The sequence below is a fragment of the Gadus morhua genome, chromosome 13 (assembly GCF_902167405.1).
Source record: "Gadus morhua chromosome 13, gadMor3.0, whole genome shotgun sequence".
In the NCBI taxonomy this organism is placed as follows: Eukaryota; Metazoa; Chordata; class Actinopteri; order Gadiformes; family Gadidae; genus Gadus; species Gadus morhua.
In genome coordinates, this window is record NC_044060.1 from 24,828,906 (window position 1) to 24,847,521 (window position 18,616).

General features: G+C 47.0%; 1 protein-coding gene across 5 annotated transcripts in view; it reads left to right on the forward strand.

Moving 5' to 3' along the window:
- Window positions 1-18,267, forward strand: part of ptprga (protein tyrosine phosphatase receptor type Ga) — a 302,814-nt gene extending 284,547 nt beyond the window's left edge. For 2 of the 5 annotated variants that reach the window (XM_030374884.1, XM_030374882.1), the window contains exons 23-29: window positions 556-649; window positions 1,659-1,735; window positions 2,056-2,184; window positions 3,351-3,500; window positions 10,939-11,081; window positions 16,364-16,499; window positions 17,126-18,267. In XM_030374884.1, coding sequence (XP_030230744.1) covers window positions 556-649; window positions 1,659-1,735; window positions 2,056-2,184; window positions 3,351-3,500; window positions 10,939-11,081; window positions 16,364-16,499; window positions 17,126-17,275 — 879 coding nt within the window. In that variant the 3' untranslated portion in view covers window positions 17,276-18,267. The remainder of the gene's footprint in view (window positions 1-555; window positions 650-1,658; window positions 1,736-2,055; window positions 2,185-3,350; window positions 3,501-10,938; window positions 11,082-16,363; window positions 16,500-17,125) is intronic. The other 3 variants (XM_030374883.1, XM_030374886.1, XM_030374885.1) reach the window with 3 other exon arrangements.
- The last annotated feature ends 349 nt before the right edge of the window (window positions 18,268-18,616 follow it).

Consider the following 18,616-nt stretch of genomic DNA (forward strand, 5'->3'; position numbering starts at 1 on the left):
GGCAAGGTCAAGATACATCTGCAGATTACTTGTTAGTTTAATAGATCAGACATTAACATGCAGAAGATACAGAAAATGGGCAAATGTGTGTTTCTAAACAGGAAATCAACAATGCAAGTCTGAAATAATTGTTTTTTATCAAATAATAAGGGCCCTCTTTTTTGCCGGCTTCTGCTCTTTCTCTCTGTCTTTTTCTCAATCTTTCTCTCTCTCCCTCTCCTCACTCTTTGAATTGTTGGAATATTGAATTCAAACTAAATTGATGCTGTGCAAATTGGAGTGTGGACTCAAATTGCTGGCCTTATTTCATTACACACTGTGCCTGATGGGGTCCAATATTCACACCTGAATTGTGGCCGAGCTCCTAAACTAACAGAACTGTCTTGGTAATGTAGTTATACTTTTGGAACACAGGAAACTGAAATGTCATAGTCCTCATATTATAGCTCTGTATATATATTTCTACCTATTTGTGTTTCAAGGTCTTAAATGTTCCTCCAATGTGAAACTATTTCTAACATGTTTTGCCCTCTGTCTCTCTCTTGTGTTCATTAGTTGATAACACAGTGTAATGCCAGGTTCGTGGAATGTTTCAACGCTCAGAAAGACTGCAACAAGGAGAAAAATCGCAACTCTTCAGTTGTGCCGTGTAAGTGCACTTTCTTAAGGACTATAATTAATGTAGAACTTCAGGATTCTTTAACCTCTAGCCTTTTTTCTGAAGATTTTTGCTGTAAGGGACTTATTCAGAACAGCTTCTGAAATGGGTCCAGCTTTGAGAATGATGTGGCTGATATCCACAAGATCAGGCTACAGTTCTTTAAGGTGTAACATTATGGAAGGGATCCCTGCAGAGAAATACTACTTTCTTTACTTTCTGCTTCATCCAGTTAGTTTCAGTTGGCTATGTCCAACAAAATCTCGCTCAATCTCGCTCATTCGAGATTCAAGTTGTTTCAGAGAACAGAGTGTGTTGTTGTACTACTAGAGAAAGCATAAGTTAGTGTTATCGAAAGGTTTGGGCGAAGGAGAGATGAGATTGTAATGACAATAGCGACATGCAATAGGGACTTCTAGAGCGAGGCTTGTCCTAGAGTGAGACAACCTAGAACGAGACTTTACCTAGAGCGAGAACAAGACTTGTCCTACACTGTACTAGTTCAAGATGCTGCCTGCATTAGTGCCTCACACCCAACCTGATCTCAATATACGACCCAGGTTAAAATCCTCAGAGTTCTTCACATGTTCTGGGATGAAGGGCACTCACATGTCAGCCAAAAACAACAAGAATAAATAATGGATCCAAATATCAACTACAAAACAGGGCTCATTTATTATTTTGATGGTTCCCCAGCTAAAGAAAAAAAAGGGTATGTTTTCATTTATGAAACGATGATTTTTAGACCTTTTTTCCCTAACTGACATTTCAGATGTAATCTGCCTTCATCTGTGGTGTTACCCAACACATCGTCCCTGGCTGCCCTGTTACTCAAACAGCCAGGGGATACTGTACTATCAGACCTGTGTTGAGAGCCTTTGATCAATAACTCTCTCTCTCTCTCTCTCTCTCTCTCTCTCTCTCTCTCTCTCTCTCTCTCTCTCTCTCTCTCTCTCTGCCTCTCTCTCTGCCTCTCTCTCTCTCTCTCCCGGCCGGGCAGCGGAACGAGCCCGGGTGGGACTGGTCCCTTTGCCCGGTGTCAAAGGCAGTGATTACATCAACGCCTCTTACATAATGGTGAGCACCTCTCCGCCGTCTGTCTATCAGTCACCTGTCAGCCGCGTAGCCACTCCTCCTCTAAGTATGGTCAGTCACAAAACAGATAGAGACAAAGGTTAGATGAGGCTTTGATAGAGGAAAATTCAATCGATTATTAATATAAAGAAAATGTATCACAACCAAAACATTATTAGACAATAGACTAGCAAACCATATTGATTTAGACCTACTCTGCAGCGACTGTTGTGGATTTTACTACAGACCAATCAGCTCACACCACTCTGTAACAATATGAGGATGATAGAAAGGTAACAACATGATCTCCTGATGCTCACCAGGGGTACTACCGCAGCAACGAGTTCATCATTACCCAGCATCCTTTGCCGCACACCACCAAAGACTTCTGGAGAATGATTTGGGACCACAATGCACAGATCATTGTCATGCTACCGGCAAGTAATGGACCGGTATGCAATTCACACACACACACACACACACACACACACGCACACGCACACGCACACGTACACGTACACGTACACACACACACACACACACACAAACCAATTTAAAACATGCGCACACAGACAAAAACACACAAAAAAAAGAGACACACACAGTGTTCATAGAACGCTTGTTCATTGAACGATAGTTCATGAACTCATTCATATTTCGGGCGAACGTGAACTGAACGTACTGTATTACTGCCTGATGAACGTTACTGTGAACTCATTCATTCTGGTGTCTGTGATTGCCAAGCTCACTCGGTTTAACTTCGTTCAATAGGGGGGTTATTTGTTTACCAACACGGCGGATGCGTGTGCAGAACGCTGCGTTGTTTGACCGGTTGCCATGGTTATCTCTGTGTGGTTAATTTGCAGTTGCAGTGTTGTCAGCTTACTGTTACATCAAACTGTAATCAGAAAACGCGGCTATATGCTATAGGCCCTATAGTATCTGTCGTATAAAGGCTGGGACAAATTTATAATTATAAATGTGTACACTTTATGTTGAAAGTATAGACCGTCGCGATACCCATTGAAACGAATGGCGCTGTGATTATTCTTCAAAACGAGAGCTGTTTAATTGTGAAAAATGAATTAAACTGTAATCAGACAACTTGGTTATATGCTATAGGCCCTAGAGAATCTGTGGTATGAAGGCTGAGACCAATTTCGAATTAAAAAAATGTACAATCCATAACGTTAGCTCTCTGGCTCATAGCTCAGAGGACTAGAATACCTCCTAGAATCATTGCTTGTTGGCCGGAAACAGAAAGGGGGGCTGTTTACGTTTGGTTGTAGTCTTTTTTCACTCAGTTCTCCGTCTCAACAGTAGGGCTAGAATCGAGCGAAAGGATTACAACCGAACGTGAACACCCACCCTTTGCATTTCCACCCAACAAGCAATGATTCTTCCAACAGAAATCAATGGGATTTACGAAACAGCAACATATTGAAAAAAAAGAAGAATCTGAACTTATTTCAAAATTTTGAATTATGATTGTTAACTGAACTAGTTCATTTTAAAATTTGTGAACTGAACTTTGAACTAGTTCACGTAGAAAGTGAACTTTCCCAACACTGCACACACATCAGTGTCGTGATCCAGCGGTGTGTTGTGGTTCCTCTAGCAGGCGGAGGATCAGTTTGTGTACTGGCCCAGCAGAGAGGAGCCTATGAACTGTGAGGCCTTCACGGTTACCCTGATCAGTAAAGACCGCCTGTGTCTGTCCAACGAGGAGCAGATCAGCATCCACGACTTCATCCTGGAGGCCACACAGGTCTGGACTGTGTCTGTCTCTCTGTTGTCTGTTCAGGGGAAGGTCTGGTGCATGTTGCTGTCCCTCCGTCTCCCGTCTCTCTATGTGTTCAGGAGAAGGTCTGGTGCATGTTGCTGTCTCTCTGTCTCTCTGTGTGTCTGAGTCAAGTTCTCAGGAAGTCAGGTCCCTGCCATGTTTCTGTTTCTCCTCTTAATCAACACCAGTCCCTTCGGATATAAATTCAGTGAGCTTGTGAAAGTTGAATCCTGAAGGTTGCCTTGAACCAGAATTAATATCCAGCCTCAGATTGAGGAAGTGTGGGCATGAGGCAGGACTGTTCCCCGCAAAACGCCTCCCCGCATGCTGAGGAGGGCCGTAAGAGGAGGGGAATACTGATGCATCACTGTGTGTGTGTGTGTGTGTGTGTGTGTGTGTGTGTGTGTGTGTGTGTGTGTGTGTGTGTGTGTGTGTGTGTGTGTGTGTGTGTGTGTGTGTGTGTGTGTGTGTGTGTGACGCGCATGCGAAACGCCGGTAGGCTGCACGCCGACATGCCGCACCAACAAACATACAAAGTATAAGATCTCGCCCGTTGTAACTGCCATCGTTAATGCAGCAGAGAAAGATATACTTTAGACATAGTAGTAGTAGTACCTAACATGTGCCTAGTCACAGTGCTACGGATCGCCTTCAAACAAGCCCTGGCCAGTGGCCGCATCTACAAACAACCCATGATCCCGTCCCGCAACCACCATCGGACGGTGAAGACCTCCCTGTGGATTTTAACAACTACGTGCGCCAACTTCAATGCCATCAATGGACAATGTTCGAGACTCATGAAAGACAATTCAGGAAATCATTGGATACCAAACTACTCCAAGAAAGAGCGCACTTTGCCTGCTTCGGCGATCCAGCGAAGTGGAGTAAAGTGGCATCCATCCTAACCGGAGTATTCTTCCAAAATGGAATATTCCGCACAGGAAATATCAACGGGAAGGAGTTTGGATTACCACTCCTGAAATACGCAACACGGATTCTAAAGAAGTTTCCATTGAGCGATAAACATCCAACGGAGTTGACACCGGCTTCCATTACTTCCTGGATTGAGAGACAGCTGATCTTCGTGAGAGACGTCATCCAACCATCACTCAGCAGAAGGGCAGCAGACGAACGCCACAAACGCCAAAGGAGAGTAAGCAGAGACAAACTGTCATACCTATGGCAGCACCGCAGGTCCAAAGCTATTGACATAATTGAAAATAATAGCATGTTTCCCTCCCCCCCGCCAACCATCAATAATACTACTGACGTTTATAAGTACTATATGGCCAAATGTCAATCACCCCCGATACAAACGCTGACCCCGCCCCCTTGGTCCACAAGCTTGGAGACGGTTATACCAGATTATTATCCATCCACTGCTAAATTCACTTTTGAAGAAGTAGATAAAGTTATTTCCCACCTGCCCAATAACAGTGCCAGTGGATACGATGGGGTGACATATGAGACCATGATCAAAGCCAGAAAACCCCAGTCCACCCAAATACTAACATATTTATTTAACACCTGTTTGATTAATGGAAAGGTGCCAGGATCATGGAAGGGGGCCCTCATCCATAGAATACCTAAGAAAGACAATATTCCAAGCGACCCATCCACATGGAGAGACATCTCTCTCCTTCCCACTGTCTACAAAATCATTATGAAATGTCTGCTTGGCCGCATCCTCCCATGGCTTGTGGACACAGGCATCCTCTCACCCAAACAAAAAGCTTACATAGCCAGACAGGGTATGAACGAGCATGTGTTCTGCCTTAAAACTGGAGTCGATGATTTTAAACATGAATCATGTAAACTTTTTACTGTATTCCTAGATTTTAGAGATGCCTTTGGAACACTATCCCACAAAATTATGCTGAATGCACTGAAGGAGATCCATCTACCTCAGCCCTTTGCAGACCTCATAACGGATGTATATAAGGGATCTTTTCTGCAGGTAATCTGTGGACACCAACTCACAGAGCCCATTCCGCTCCAGGTTGGGATTAAAACAGGCTGCCCTTGGAGGGCGGTGAACTTTATCCTTGCCATTAACCAGTGGCTCAAGTGGCTCGTTCAGTGTGCACCACCTGATATCAGATCCCCAAACCCTGTTCAGGGTTACGCTGATGATGTCGAGGTGTCCTCCAGAGACGAGAGTGTCATACATAACATGCTGGCCAGAACAGATGAATTTCTTCACTGGTCAAAGCTGGAGGTGAAGCACACCAAGTGTGCAGCTCTTTATGAGCGACGCAGTGGTGGCAACCGCTGGTATAAAGCCAAATCTGACAAACCGCCCTCCTTCACAATAATGGGGCAGCCTATCAGGGTCTACTCACGCCAAGAGTCATACACCTATCTTGGCCATAACATCAACATTGCAGGTGAGTGGGGGGAGCAGGCACAGGAGCTATGTAGTGCCTATAAGAACAGAATCGATCTAATTGATTCCTCCCCACTCCCTGTAGTCATGAAACTGGACGCTATCAGAGAGGTGGCCCTTGCAAAGGTTCAACACCTCTTTGCAAATGTTCACATCCTGCAAAATGTCTTACAAGACATGAACAATAAAACAGTCCAGGCTGTCCGAAAATGGCTAGGGCTGAACTCACACTCTATCCGGGACCTCATCTTCCTCTCACGTAAAGAGGGGGGGCTGGGTGTCCCAAACGTGGAATGGGTATACACTGCTACCAGGCTGACACACCTCCTCAGCATGCTCAACAATGATGACGTTACTGTCAGAGAGCTTGCCAGAGCTTCCCTCATGCTGGACCTCAGGAAGAGGAAGGTCCCTCTGGCCAAAGCAGGCCAGGACAGCTTCTTAGGCTTTGGGAGGAAAAGCAGCGGGAAAATGGACACACAAACTGCAGGCTTTGGAGTTCGGTCGGACTGGCCGGACCTAAATGACCTGTGCAACAGAATGTCATTCAAACTGGAATGGACACAACACAACTCACACACAGCACCACAGGCATCTGATGCAGTTGTCACCGACCCTTCTGTAACCGCAGAGGCAACTGTATATCACAACGAGGCACAACACATACTACAGAACACAACAGCAAGGAGATTCCTTCTCAACATAAAACAAACAGAGACCAAACAACACTGGACTGGACTTAGAATGCAGGGAAAGCTAGCATGCCTAGACTTTGCCGACCATTCTGCTTCCCACTCCATGTACAAAAATGCTGCTGTTGGGGAGGATATCCTCTGTTTCACTGCCAAAGCTAGGCTGCAGGTGCTACCTACCAAATACAATCTGGCATTATGGTATCCTGCACACCACCATCCACACTGTATAATGCACTCTGGCCATCAACTTGAATCAGTTGCCCATGTTGTGAATGGCTGTACTATGTACAAAGGACTGTATATTGCACGCCATGACCGACTTGTCGATCTAATTTCCAGTAATGTTAAGGAAGTATCTCTAGAAAATGTGACCATGTACAAACATTCACGCATCATGCCAGAATGGTTTAACAGCTCTTTTGATGTGTTTTGTAACATCCCAAATACCCCTGATGTTGTGTTTTTAAACAGAGACAGGAGGGAAGTGCTCTTACTTGTGATAGGCTGTGTATTTGATTTGTACATGGAAATGGCTTTCAACGATAAAATCCTTAAATACCAGCCCATTCTGGAAATTCTAAGGGACCTAGGCTACCAATGCAACCTAATAGTGTTTATTTTTGGAAGCTTGGGGCATGTCCACAACCGTGTTTTCAGTGGGTTAAGGCTGGCTGGGCTCTCCAGCAGAAAATCGAAACAATTAGCAAAGTTCTGCTCCATATCAGCAGTGAGAGAGAGGGTGCGCCGAGAGGATGGTCGCACTGACAATGGCTCCGCATGCACTACGCAGCTTTATGTTTATAATTGTTTTTATTGTTAGTTTTTTTGTACGTACTGCACTGTCGCTCATTCAGTATGATCGACTGGCACTTTTGGAAATTCGTTCGTCACTTAAAACGGAGTCTTTCTCAACTTACCGGAGTGCTTGCTGTGACTCCTTTGTCTTACCGCCGGTATGCCTACCAATACGCCGACGGAAGAGAAAGAAGAGAGGCAAGCGAGCCGGCATCCTGTGCAGATCTCGGACGAGATACTGCAACCCACCGCTTCCAAGCATTCTACTAGCGAATGTGCAATCTTTGCTTAAAACGGAGTCTTTCTCAACTTACCGGAGTGCTTGCTGTGACTCCTTTGTCTTACCGCCGGTATGCCTACCAATACGCCGACGGAAGAGAAAGAAGAGAGGCAAGCGAGCCGGCATCCTGTGCAGATCTCGGACGAGATACTGCAACCCACCGCTTCCAAGCATTCTACTAGCGAATGTGCAATCTTTGGACAATAAACTGGACGAGCTACACGCACGGATTGAATTCCAGCGGGACATTGCAAACTGTTGTGTACTGGCGTTTACCGAGACCTGGCTGGATCCTATGGTGCCTGACTCTGCCGTCACTCCGACCGGCTTCTCCATCTACCGGCAGGACAGGACTTCCGAGTCAGGTAAAAGAAGGGGAGGAGAGGTATGCTTGATGGTTAACTCTCGCTGGGGCTCGGATGTTGCTGCACTTTCAGCACACTGCTCACCAGACCTGGAGCTGTTATCGATTAAAGTTCGCCCCTTCTACCTCCCACGGGAATTCAGCTCCGTTATTGTCACAGCAGTATTCATTCCACCGCAGGCGGACAAAACGTGCGCGTTAGAGGAACTTTACAGAGTAATTAATGGACTTGAGGATGCTCACCCTGAGGCGGTTTCTATTGTTGTTGGAGACTTCAATAGCACCAATATGAAGAAAGTTTTACCGAAGTACTATCAACACATAAACTTTCCTACCCGGGGTGATCAGATTCTTGACCATTGCTACTCACAGATTTGAAAGTGTTACAAACCCCTCCCCCGCCCCGCTTTCGGAAAATCGGATCACACCTCCGTTATGCTTATCCCTACCTACAGACAGCGCCTAAAACAGGAAAAACCGGTTTCTAGGGCAGTTCAACGCTGGAGTGCTGAAGCCATTAGCACTCTGCAGGACTGCTTTGACACAACAGATTGGCAGATGTTCTTTGTTGCAGCTGATGGGGACATCAATGAATACACAGACTCTGTCTCCTCATACATCTCCAAATGCATTGATGATGTCGTACCTAGGGTCAGTGTTAGGACCTTCCCAAACCAAAAGCCCTGGATAAATGGTAATGTCCGTGCTAAGCTCAAAGCACGGTCCTCTGCCTTTAACTCTGGTGACCAGGAGGCTTTGGGGAAGTCCAGATGTGACCTGCGGACGGCTATCAGAGATGCAAAGAGAGAATACAGGGACAAGCTGGAGTCCACCTACCTCAGCTCTGACCCCCGACGCCTGTGGGGTGGCCTGCGACACATCACTGGCTATAAAGGGAGAAATAGCAGTGATGATCAGCCTGCCGCCTCTCTCCCTGACGACCTCAACACCTTTTACGGAAGGTTTGAGGCAACCAACCCCCTTCCTTCAGCAAGACTGGCCGAGGACCAGGACGACTACACTCTGTCCCTGACCGTGGCTGACGTGAGGCGAGAGCTCCAAAGGGTGGACCCCCGGAAGTCATCGGGGCCCGATGGAGTCCCAGGCCGCGTCCTCAGGGGGTGCGCTGACCAGCTTGCGGAGGTATTCACCTCCATATTCAACTTATCACTGCATCTGTCTGAAGTCCCCACCTGCTTCAAACAGGCCACCATCATCCCCATACAAAAGAAAACATCAGTAACCTGCTTGAATGACTACCGCCCTGTAGTACTGACCTCCACAATTATGAAGTGCTTTGAGCGGCTGGTCAGAACCCACATCTGCTCTACCCTTCCCAACACCCTGGACCCCTTTCAGTTTGCATACCGTCCAAACCGATCAACAGACGATGCCATTGCCCTAGCTACACACGCCACCCTCTCCCACCTGGAAAAGAGCAACACATATGTGAGGATGCTGTTTGTGGACTACAGCTCAGCATTCAACACTATTGTGCCTGCCAAGCTCGTCCCGAAGCTCAGGGGCCTGGGTCTTAAAACACCCCTGTGCAACTGGATCCTGGACTTCCTGACGAGCAGACCCCAGGTGGTGAGAATGGGCAACCACACCTCCTCCTCACTGACCCTGAGTACCGGGGCCCCCCCAGGGCTGCGTACTCAGTCCCCTCCTGTACTCCCTGTACATCATCCTGAAGTTTGCAGACGACACTACCATCCTGGGTCTCATCTCTAACAACGATGAGACCGCCTATAGAGATGAGGTAAGGGTCTTGGCAGAATGGTGCCAAGACAACAACCTGTCTCTCAACGTCTGCAAAACCAAGGAAATTATCGTGGATTTCAGGAAGCTGCAGAGGGGGGGTCAGGACCCCATACACATCGAGGGAGCTGAAGTGGAGAGAGTCTCCAACTTCAAATTCCTCGGTGTGTACATCAAGGATGACCTAACCTGGTCCATGCAGGCAGGCTCAGCAGTCAAAACTGCACAGAAGCGGCTATACTTCTTGAGGAGACTCAAGAAGTTTGGCATGTCTTCAAAAACTTTAACAAACTTTTACAGATGCACCATTGAGAGCATCCTCTCAGGCTGCATCACTGCCTGGTATGGTAGCTGCTCCGCTGCCGACCGCAAGGCCCTGCAGAGGGTGGTGAAGACAGCGGAGCGTATCACCGGCAGCCATCTCCCCTCCGTGCAAGGCATCTACAACAGTAGATGCCTGAGGAAAGTAAAAAAGATTCTAAAGGACAACAGCCACCCAGGCTATGGACTGTTCTCATTGCTGCCGTCTGGTAGACGCTACCGGAGCATCCGAACACGGACTACCAGACTCACAAATAGCTTTTTCCCCCTGGCTGTAAGGCTTCTGAATCAGAAACACTGAACCTCTGAACAGTTGCCACCTCCACCTACTCCCTGCTCCCCCACTCATACAATTCACTTCATAGATATATTTGCACAATTTTTAAAAACTTTTAACTTATCTTTAGCATTTCTTTTTAACTTATTCTCTATTCACACTTAAACTGCTGCTAGCCCTTCTACTGTACTCTAATTGTGGAATGTTGTGCTACAGAGATCATTTTATATGGTTTATTGTCATATTGTTTTAGAGTTTTATGTTATTTTTGTTATATGTATGACGTCTACTGCGTAGATGAATGATGCTTGCCAAGTCGTAAGAATTTTGCTGTGCTGAAGCAATTTGGTACATGCAACAATAAACACACTTTGACTTTGACTTTGATAGGCAGCCTGGCAGTGTGGCGCAGGAGATGTTTTTTGTACCCTTGAACAAAGACTTATCTTATCTCTGAAATATTTGAATCTTGTCTCTTGTAATGTGATTGGTGGATTCAAATAAAGAATTAAATGTGTGTGTGTGTTTGTGTGTGCCCCTTCAGGACGACTATGTGTTGGAGGTCCGTCACTTCCAGTGCCCCAAGTGGCCCCGCCCTGACGCCCCCCTCAGCAGCAACTTCGAGCTCCTCAAGGTCATCCAGGAGCAGGCCGCCACGAGAGACGGGCCCACCATCGTCCACGATGAGTCAGTGTCCCCTTAACCACCTCCACCCTTACCTCCTCCACCCTTACCACCTCCAACCTTTACCTCCTCAACCCTTTACCTGCTCCACCCTTTACCTCCTCAACCCTTTACCTCCTCCACCCTTTATCTCCTCCACCCTTTACCTCCTCCACCCTTACCACCTCCACCCTTTACCTCCTCCACCCTTTACCTCCTGAACCCATTACCTCCACCCTTTACCTCCTCAACCCTTTACCTCCTCCACCCTTTACCTCCTCCACCCTTTACCTCCTCAATCCTTACCACCTCCACCCTTTACCTCCTCCACCTTTTACCGCCTCCACCCATTACCTCCTCCACCCATTACCTCCTCCACCCTTACCAGCTCCAACCTTTACCACTTCCACACTTTACCTCCACCCTATACCACCTCCAACCTTAACCTCCTCTACCCTTTACCTCCTCCACCCATTACCTCCCCCACCCTTACCAGCTCCAACCTTTACCACCTCTACACTTTACCTCCACCCTTTACCTCCTCCACCCTTTACCTCCTCCTTCCTTTACCACCTCCACCCTTTACCTCCTCCACCCTTTACCTCCTCCGCCCTTTACCTCCTTCACCCTTTACCTCCTCCACCTTTTACCTCCTCCACCCTTACCAGCTCCAACCTTTACCACCTCCACACTTTACCTCCACCCTTTACCTCCTCCACCCTTTACCACCTCCGCCCTTTACCACTTAACCCTTAACCACTTAACCCTTAACCACCTCCACCCTTTACCACTTAACCCTTAACCACTTAACCCTGCGTTCACACCAAAAGATGCATTTGCTGCCTGAACGCGTTGCCGCCGAAGTTTTGCGGCACAGCAAAAGTTTTGCAGCGTGGCAAAAGTTTTGCTGCGCGGCAGTTTTGTTGCGCGGCAAGTTTTGCCCGCGGTGCTTCTGAATTCATTCACAACCATGGCCGACATTACGAGCATTGCATGTTACCTGTTGTGGAAGAGGGAGAGACGTCGGAATGTCCGTCGTTTATGGGTTCATGAGACCATTCGGAGCCGTACAGAGCTCGGTGAATTTCACCGTCTTCTGCAGGAGCTCCGTCTGGATGACGAACGCTTCCAGCGCTATTTGAGGTTGACTCCGGCCCAGTTTGATGACCTGCTAGCTAGGATCGGTGCTAGGATCTCTCGGTTGGACATTTATACTTATATATATATATATATGTATTGGACCAGTGGCGATTTTAGCCTGAAATTTCTGCTGCGGCAAATTTATATGACGTCATATTACGTCACAAAAATAGAGGTAGCTGATTATTATAACAGTAGGCCTACGTATATAGACCATTCAGGTATACTATGGGCTGCATTTTGAGTGCCAGCAGGGAGCAGACATCCTATTTCAAATACATTTCACATGCTTTAGTGCTCAGTACGACACAAAGATGTTGCCTATAATAATAATAATAATATTGCATTATATTTTAAACGCACTATTCGTTCCAAAGAATCTCAGAGCGCCAACATGGTACGCACTATAATATAGCATTAAAGTAAAACAATTAGACAGACACATAGCTTCAATAACTTCCATAATTTATTAAACAAAAAGGATGATCTCCTTCAGCTCAAAAAAAAAAAGAAAAAAAGGTTTTGACTCACCAATGCCGATCACTTAAAAAGGAAGTTGGCTCGACGGTTCTTTGCTTGAGCAAACCTCTCGATTACTTTGTCGTTAAAATCCAGCAGTCCATTAATGAAGGTGTTTTCAATAGAAAGCATGGAGAGGGCGTTCAGTCTCTTCTGTCCCATTGTGTTCCTAGTGAAAGTCTTTATCCTTTTCAGCGTTGAAAAGTTCCTCTCAGACTCCGCAGACGTCATGGGGGTTGTGATGATGATGCTGAGTAGAGTGCAGGTTTCAGACAAGGCCTCTTGCAGGTTGTTGTCGTGAATGGCCTTGAACAGCAACAGTGCAGATTTCCCTGTGTGCAGCTCAGTGTGTCCGTAAAAAAGAGTCAGCTCAGTTTGCAGCTTCCCCTCGTTCATCAGAGCTGTGGGCCAGAGCTTGATAGCACAGGCGAGTTGGGCCTCCGGGAATGACTTAACAAACTTTGGGAACAGTGTGCAGTCCACCAGTTGTGCGGAAATAAGATGGTCACTCTGTGAGAACCGGTCCTCCACTTGCGCAATCATCGTATCACAGGCCTCCTTCATCACGGCAGGCGTATTTGTTTTCCTGCGCTTTGATGTGCACGGCTCCTCACTGGCTAGGTTACCAATCTCATCTGCTTTCTCTCTGATTTCTTTCACGTGCACTTTGAAATTCTCCACTGCACGATTCACCCCAGATGCGTCAGGTCTTTAAAGCCATCAGTGGTCCAAACTGAGTCTGCGTTAGTGGTATTTCCAAAAAGAAGGCATGGAAAGCAAAACAGTGCTCTTTTTGTTGTGCTCGCAGTTAGCCATGTCTTTCTTTCAAACCACTCCATCTTGAAATTTCGGTTCGTTTTCTCACCAGGCTGGTTCAGAATGAAGTCGTCTGGTCTGTGTGGTCCCAAACGTTTTATTTCTAATTTTTCTTCCTGCGGCAATGTGCTGAATTGCACCCTCAGCAAATAATCTACGTTATTCATTAATTAAAAAACTCTTTCAAAATTGTGTAAAATCTACCGATAGCGAACTCTTCTGTAAGTCTCCTGTAACTCCTGATCTCACTCTCACTGTATGTTTTTTTTGCTTAGTTTCGGGGTAGAGTTCTCGCGGGTTTCGCATTATCCCAGTCTACATTACGTAGAATACGTAGATTACGCAGTTAACGTCTAGGGGCAAATTTGAAATTGCCCCTAGCCTCAATGTTAACTTTGGCCGGTGTGGTTCGCGCTCATTGGTGTTTCTATGGTAACGGTTGGGCAGCCTGGGTCTTTGCCCCTCCGGAAACAGGAAATGGAAATATAGACATAACGTTCATTCAAGCAGGCACACAGGCAGTAGAACACACAAATCAAATTACTCCAAAACAAGGCAATAATGCTTCAAGTTATTCACACAAATATGTACGCTACTTTGCATATAAAAATATATATATAGTTTGCCACGAAGTAGGAATGGATTGAGCCTTCTGCTCAAAAGCGCCATCCCGTGGGTCTGGTGGGGCACTGCCCCACCTGCCCCTAATGTAGAAACGCCACTGTATTGGACACTTATAACTGGCCACGGTGGTGTTGAAGATCACCGGGTATGCGGAGACTGCAATTATTATCTTCTCCTCCATTTTAGCGCTTTGATCTGGATCAGGTAGTGAACTCAAGGTCACTCCAAGGGAGTAAGACTGATTGGCTGTTACGGCATGTCACTCAGTGGCAACGCCTCAGTGGCAACGCTGTTGAACGCTGATTGGCTGTCATCACGCGTTTGCTGCCGAAAAGTTGAAATATTTCAACTCGAGCAGCATTTGACGCGCCGCAAAATACGTGAACGCCGCCGCCGCCCGTGCCCGGCCGCAGGCACGCATGCTGCGCTGCAAATCAGATTTTGACGCGCCGCAAATCCAATTTTGCTGCCCGTTTTCTCGGCAGCAAGTGCTGCGGCAGCAAAGCAGCAACGCGTCTCTACATTCACTTTGAATGGGATCATGCCGTGCGTCAACTTTTTGCATCTTTTGGTGTGAACGCAGGGTAACCCTTAACCACCTCCACCCTTTCCCACATTCCCTGTTCACTGTTCCCGCTTCACAGTTCAAACTGCCTGCACGTCTTATGTCAGTAGAAGAAAAGCTCTTCTACAGTTTGGGCCCCACACTGAGGGAATCAATTGCAAAAATAATGTAAAGGAAAAAAAACAGATCGTCTATCTACTGCTTACTGTATGACTTTCATAAGTGAGTAATAGTCATACCTTTTACTCTTTACATAATTTTATAATGCTGAACATTTGATCTGTTACCACTCTGTAATGTTTTGTGTTGTCCGTACACTTGGCCACAGTGTACCTGGAGCTCCATGGGGTGCTCTGTTTAAGTAAAGGTTGTATCTCCCTGGTGTCCACCAGCTGGAGGGCGTCGTAGGTCCACCAAAAGGCCTTCTAAAGCAGTGAGCCTGTCTTTGCTCCGTGAGCTCCGGTCTGCAGCCGTGTACTGCCAATTACCTCCAGAAGGTGGCCCAATTAGGGATAATGAAGTTTGACTTAAGTATTGACACGCATTAGAGTGGTTGAACAACCCCGATCCAGTGGGCCCGCCATGTTTATTCATTAGAATAATGAAGATCAGCTTTAAGGGATACTAATTGAGCTCTTCATGTCGTGTCCGTGGCCCTGTCCTCCGCGCGGTGTCAGCCAAACGTCTGAGGTAATTGTCTACATGCTTGTTATTCAGAGCAGCCTTTAGCCGGGCCCTCCGTCGCTCCCGACCGGGCCCTTAATAGAAGAGGAGACATGCTAGGTTTGTAAAGGCACTCAGTGCGGCCCGGGGCCAGGCCCCTCACCCAGTGGAGCTCCCAATCCTCTAGCCTGTTCCTCTCCAGGCCAGGCCAAGTGTGTAGAAACATACTGTAGAGAGGGGTATCCTGAAAAACATCTTCCCTCCAAATAGGTATTCATTCTGAGTTCCCACACCCTTCTCTCCTTAATAACATCCTTGGTTTGGATAAACACTGTTGTGTCAGGGGGACACGATTGCAGCATCTCCTCAGCACATTGAAGCATGTCAGGCCCGGTCAGGGCTAGCATGCTGTTGTGTTTCTGTTACAAACAGGACGACGGTGCTGACATACACCTGAGCTTCTGCTTGTGAGCAAGGCCCCCATGTGGAGAGCTTTGAAACGTTACTTGACGTGTTGGCTGATCACTTGCTGGGCAGGGGGCCTAGAATGAGCTTGGGGGTCATATTGTCAATACCAATGGTGAAGTAATCCATCTGATGTTTGTCCCTCTTAAATCTTAATTTTGACAAACATTAGGTTGGAGGGATGTTCAAAGATGATGTTTAATAATTTGATTCAGTAAAAATTTGAGCAGAGAAGGAACACAGATGCAGCATAGCGTCATGGTGGATTAAACGGATCCATTTGATAGCCATAAATGATTCACAAATCCATATTAGGCTACGGCCCAAATACTTACCACGTCAACTTAGTATGGAACACGTCATGTGATCATGGTTGTGTTTCTGCCTGCTTGCTATCCAACCTTTAGATGGCAGCCATGTAACAGAAGTATTATTTAGTGGCTCGCTCTTCTCTAAAGTCTTTGCCATGAGGTGGCCTCCAGCCTAAGCCCTGTGTGTGTCTGTGCCTGCCCAGGTGGGGCGCTGTGTCCGCGGGCATGATGTGTGCCCTCAGCACCCTGTCCCAGCAGCTGAAGAGCGAGAGTGCTGTGGACGTCTACCAGGTGGCCAAGATGATCAACCTCATGCGGCCCGGCGTCTTCACACACATCGTAAGACCGGTGCAGGAGGATCCATTTCATGTTAACTCTCTTTTCATTTTGAATGTGCTATAAATGTACTCTTTGGTCTAGCTAAGTCGTCGTACTGCAAGTGGCTGATACTGATAGGTCACCTCCTTCTGCCATCAGTAATAACTCTGCATAAAGGTTTGTGTGTGTGTGTGTGTGTGTGTGTGTGTGTGTGTGTGTGTGTGTGTGTGTGTGTGTGTGTGTGTGTGTGTGTGTGTGTGTGTGTGTGTGTGTGTGTGTGTGTGTGTTCCTGCGTATGTGCATGTGTGTGTGTGGGTATGGGTGAGTGTGTGTGTGTGTGCGTGTCTGTTCTTGCGTATGTGCATGCGTGTGTGTGTACGTGTGTGTGTGTCTTCCTGCGTCCATGAGTGTGTGTGTGTGTGTGTGTGTGTGTGTGTGTGTGTGTGTGTGTGTGTGTGTGTGTGTGTGTGTGTGTGTGTGTGTGTGTTCATATGTCTGGACCAGATGCCCTTAAGCAGTGGTTAATGATTAAGGTGGATCCACAGCATGGGTGTGTAGGGGCAGTTTGTCTGGTAGAGACGCTATCTAGGTGATTACATTCAGGACGGCTGATGCCTCCTCTTTCTGTACTCCTGCTCCGCCCACAGGACCAGTACCAGTTCCTCTACACCGCCCTGCTGAGCCTGGTCAGCACCAAGGAGACCAGCGGCCCGGGTCTAACCCGGGACCTGAACGGAACCATGGCCTCCATGTCAGACCATTCTGACCAGGACGAGAACTTGGAGTCACTGGTCTGAGAGCCACAGGGCAGCAGCACTAACTACAGGGTCCGGAGCCATGCGCTCGTCTCCCCAGGCCCCCGGGACCGCACCCCCCACCCCACACACACACACACACACACACACACACACACACACACACACACACACACACACACACACACACACACACACACACACACACACACACACACACACACACACACACACACACACACGCGGACCAGGGAGCACCCACCTTTGTAGTGTCAGGAGGACTAGTGTGGACACCAGACTTTTTGAGGCCTTTTCTGCCAGACTCTTGGTTCATATGGATATCCTGATTACTTTTTTACACTGATGAAAAGTTTTGATATTTATTTTTCTTTCTCTTGCCATTTTCTGTCTTAACGTTCTACTGAAAAGGGGTTTGCACCTGCAGTTTTTTTTCCAACAGTGGCGACCGCGACGAGAAACACTTGCTGTCTGTTCTTGTGTGCACTATATAACGTCAGTGTTACTGCCTATACTAAAGCTGACCTACTTGGCTTTTTTTCTTCTCCTTTGGTTTTTTATTTTAACATTCCATGGCTATTGTTGCCCTAAACCAACGGCTTCTGTGAAGAACATTGTTTTGTCTGCCCCCTACTGGTCTGTTTGTGTAAAGTGACATTGAAATGAGGAGACTACTCACGGGCCTCAGCCACTTGAATGCTGTTCTTTTCCACTCAGCATAAACCAACTCCACTCGGCTCATGTGACTCATATACCACTTATTTATCCCACAACATGAGAGCATGGTTCAAATCCCGCAGAGAGAAGTAGTGCTTGCTTTGTACCGTTCCATTCTTTTTATTTCTTAGGCTTATTCTCACTACCCCAAGGCTAACCATACACACCCATGTCAACATACCCAAGTGGTGAAATTGCAACTGTGAACTTTTATGATTTCTTTGTATGATTTTTATTATTATGAGTTTTAATATATGGAAATACTGTATGTATACATATATAAATATATCCTTATCATATTACGTTTTGTGATTTTGTACATGTCCTTTGTTGCCTCCATCCTTGGACCAGTCAATCTCTGTTTTTGTTTTGTTTTGGGAACACACGATGGCCTCCCCTAGCTAAGCTCTTCACTAGCTAGGACGTGGGGGCCCAACTAGGCCCTCGCGTTGGGCTCTGGGGCCCCTTACCCTTGTTTTCTATGCTGCTAGGCCATCCAAACTCACAGCCTTGTGTATACGTCCACACCGCCCACCGACACAGAGACCCCACGCTGACGGCCTCCATGAGCAGGAAACTCAGAAGAAGAACGGATGAACCAGCGGTGTGACCAGAAACCCGGGTTCCATCGTTGTTCTACCTTGAGGA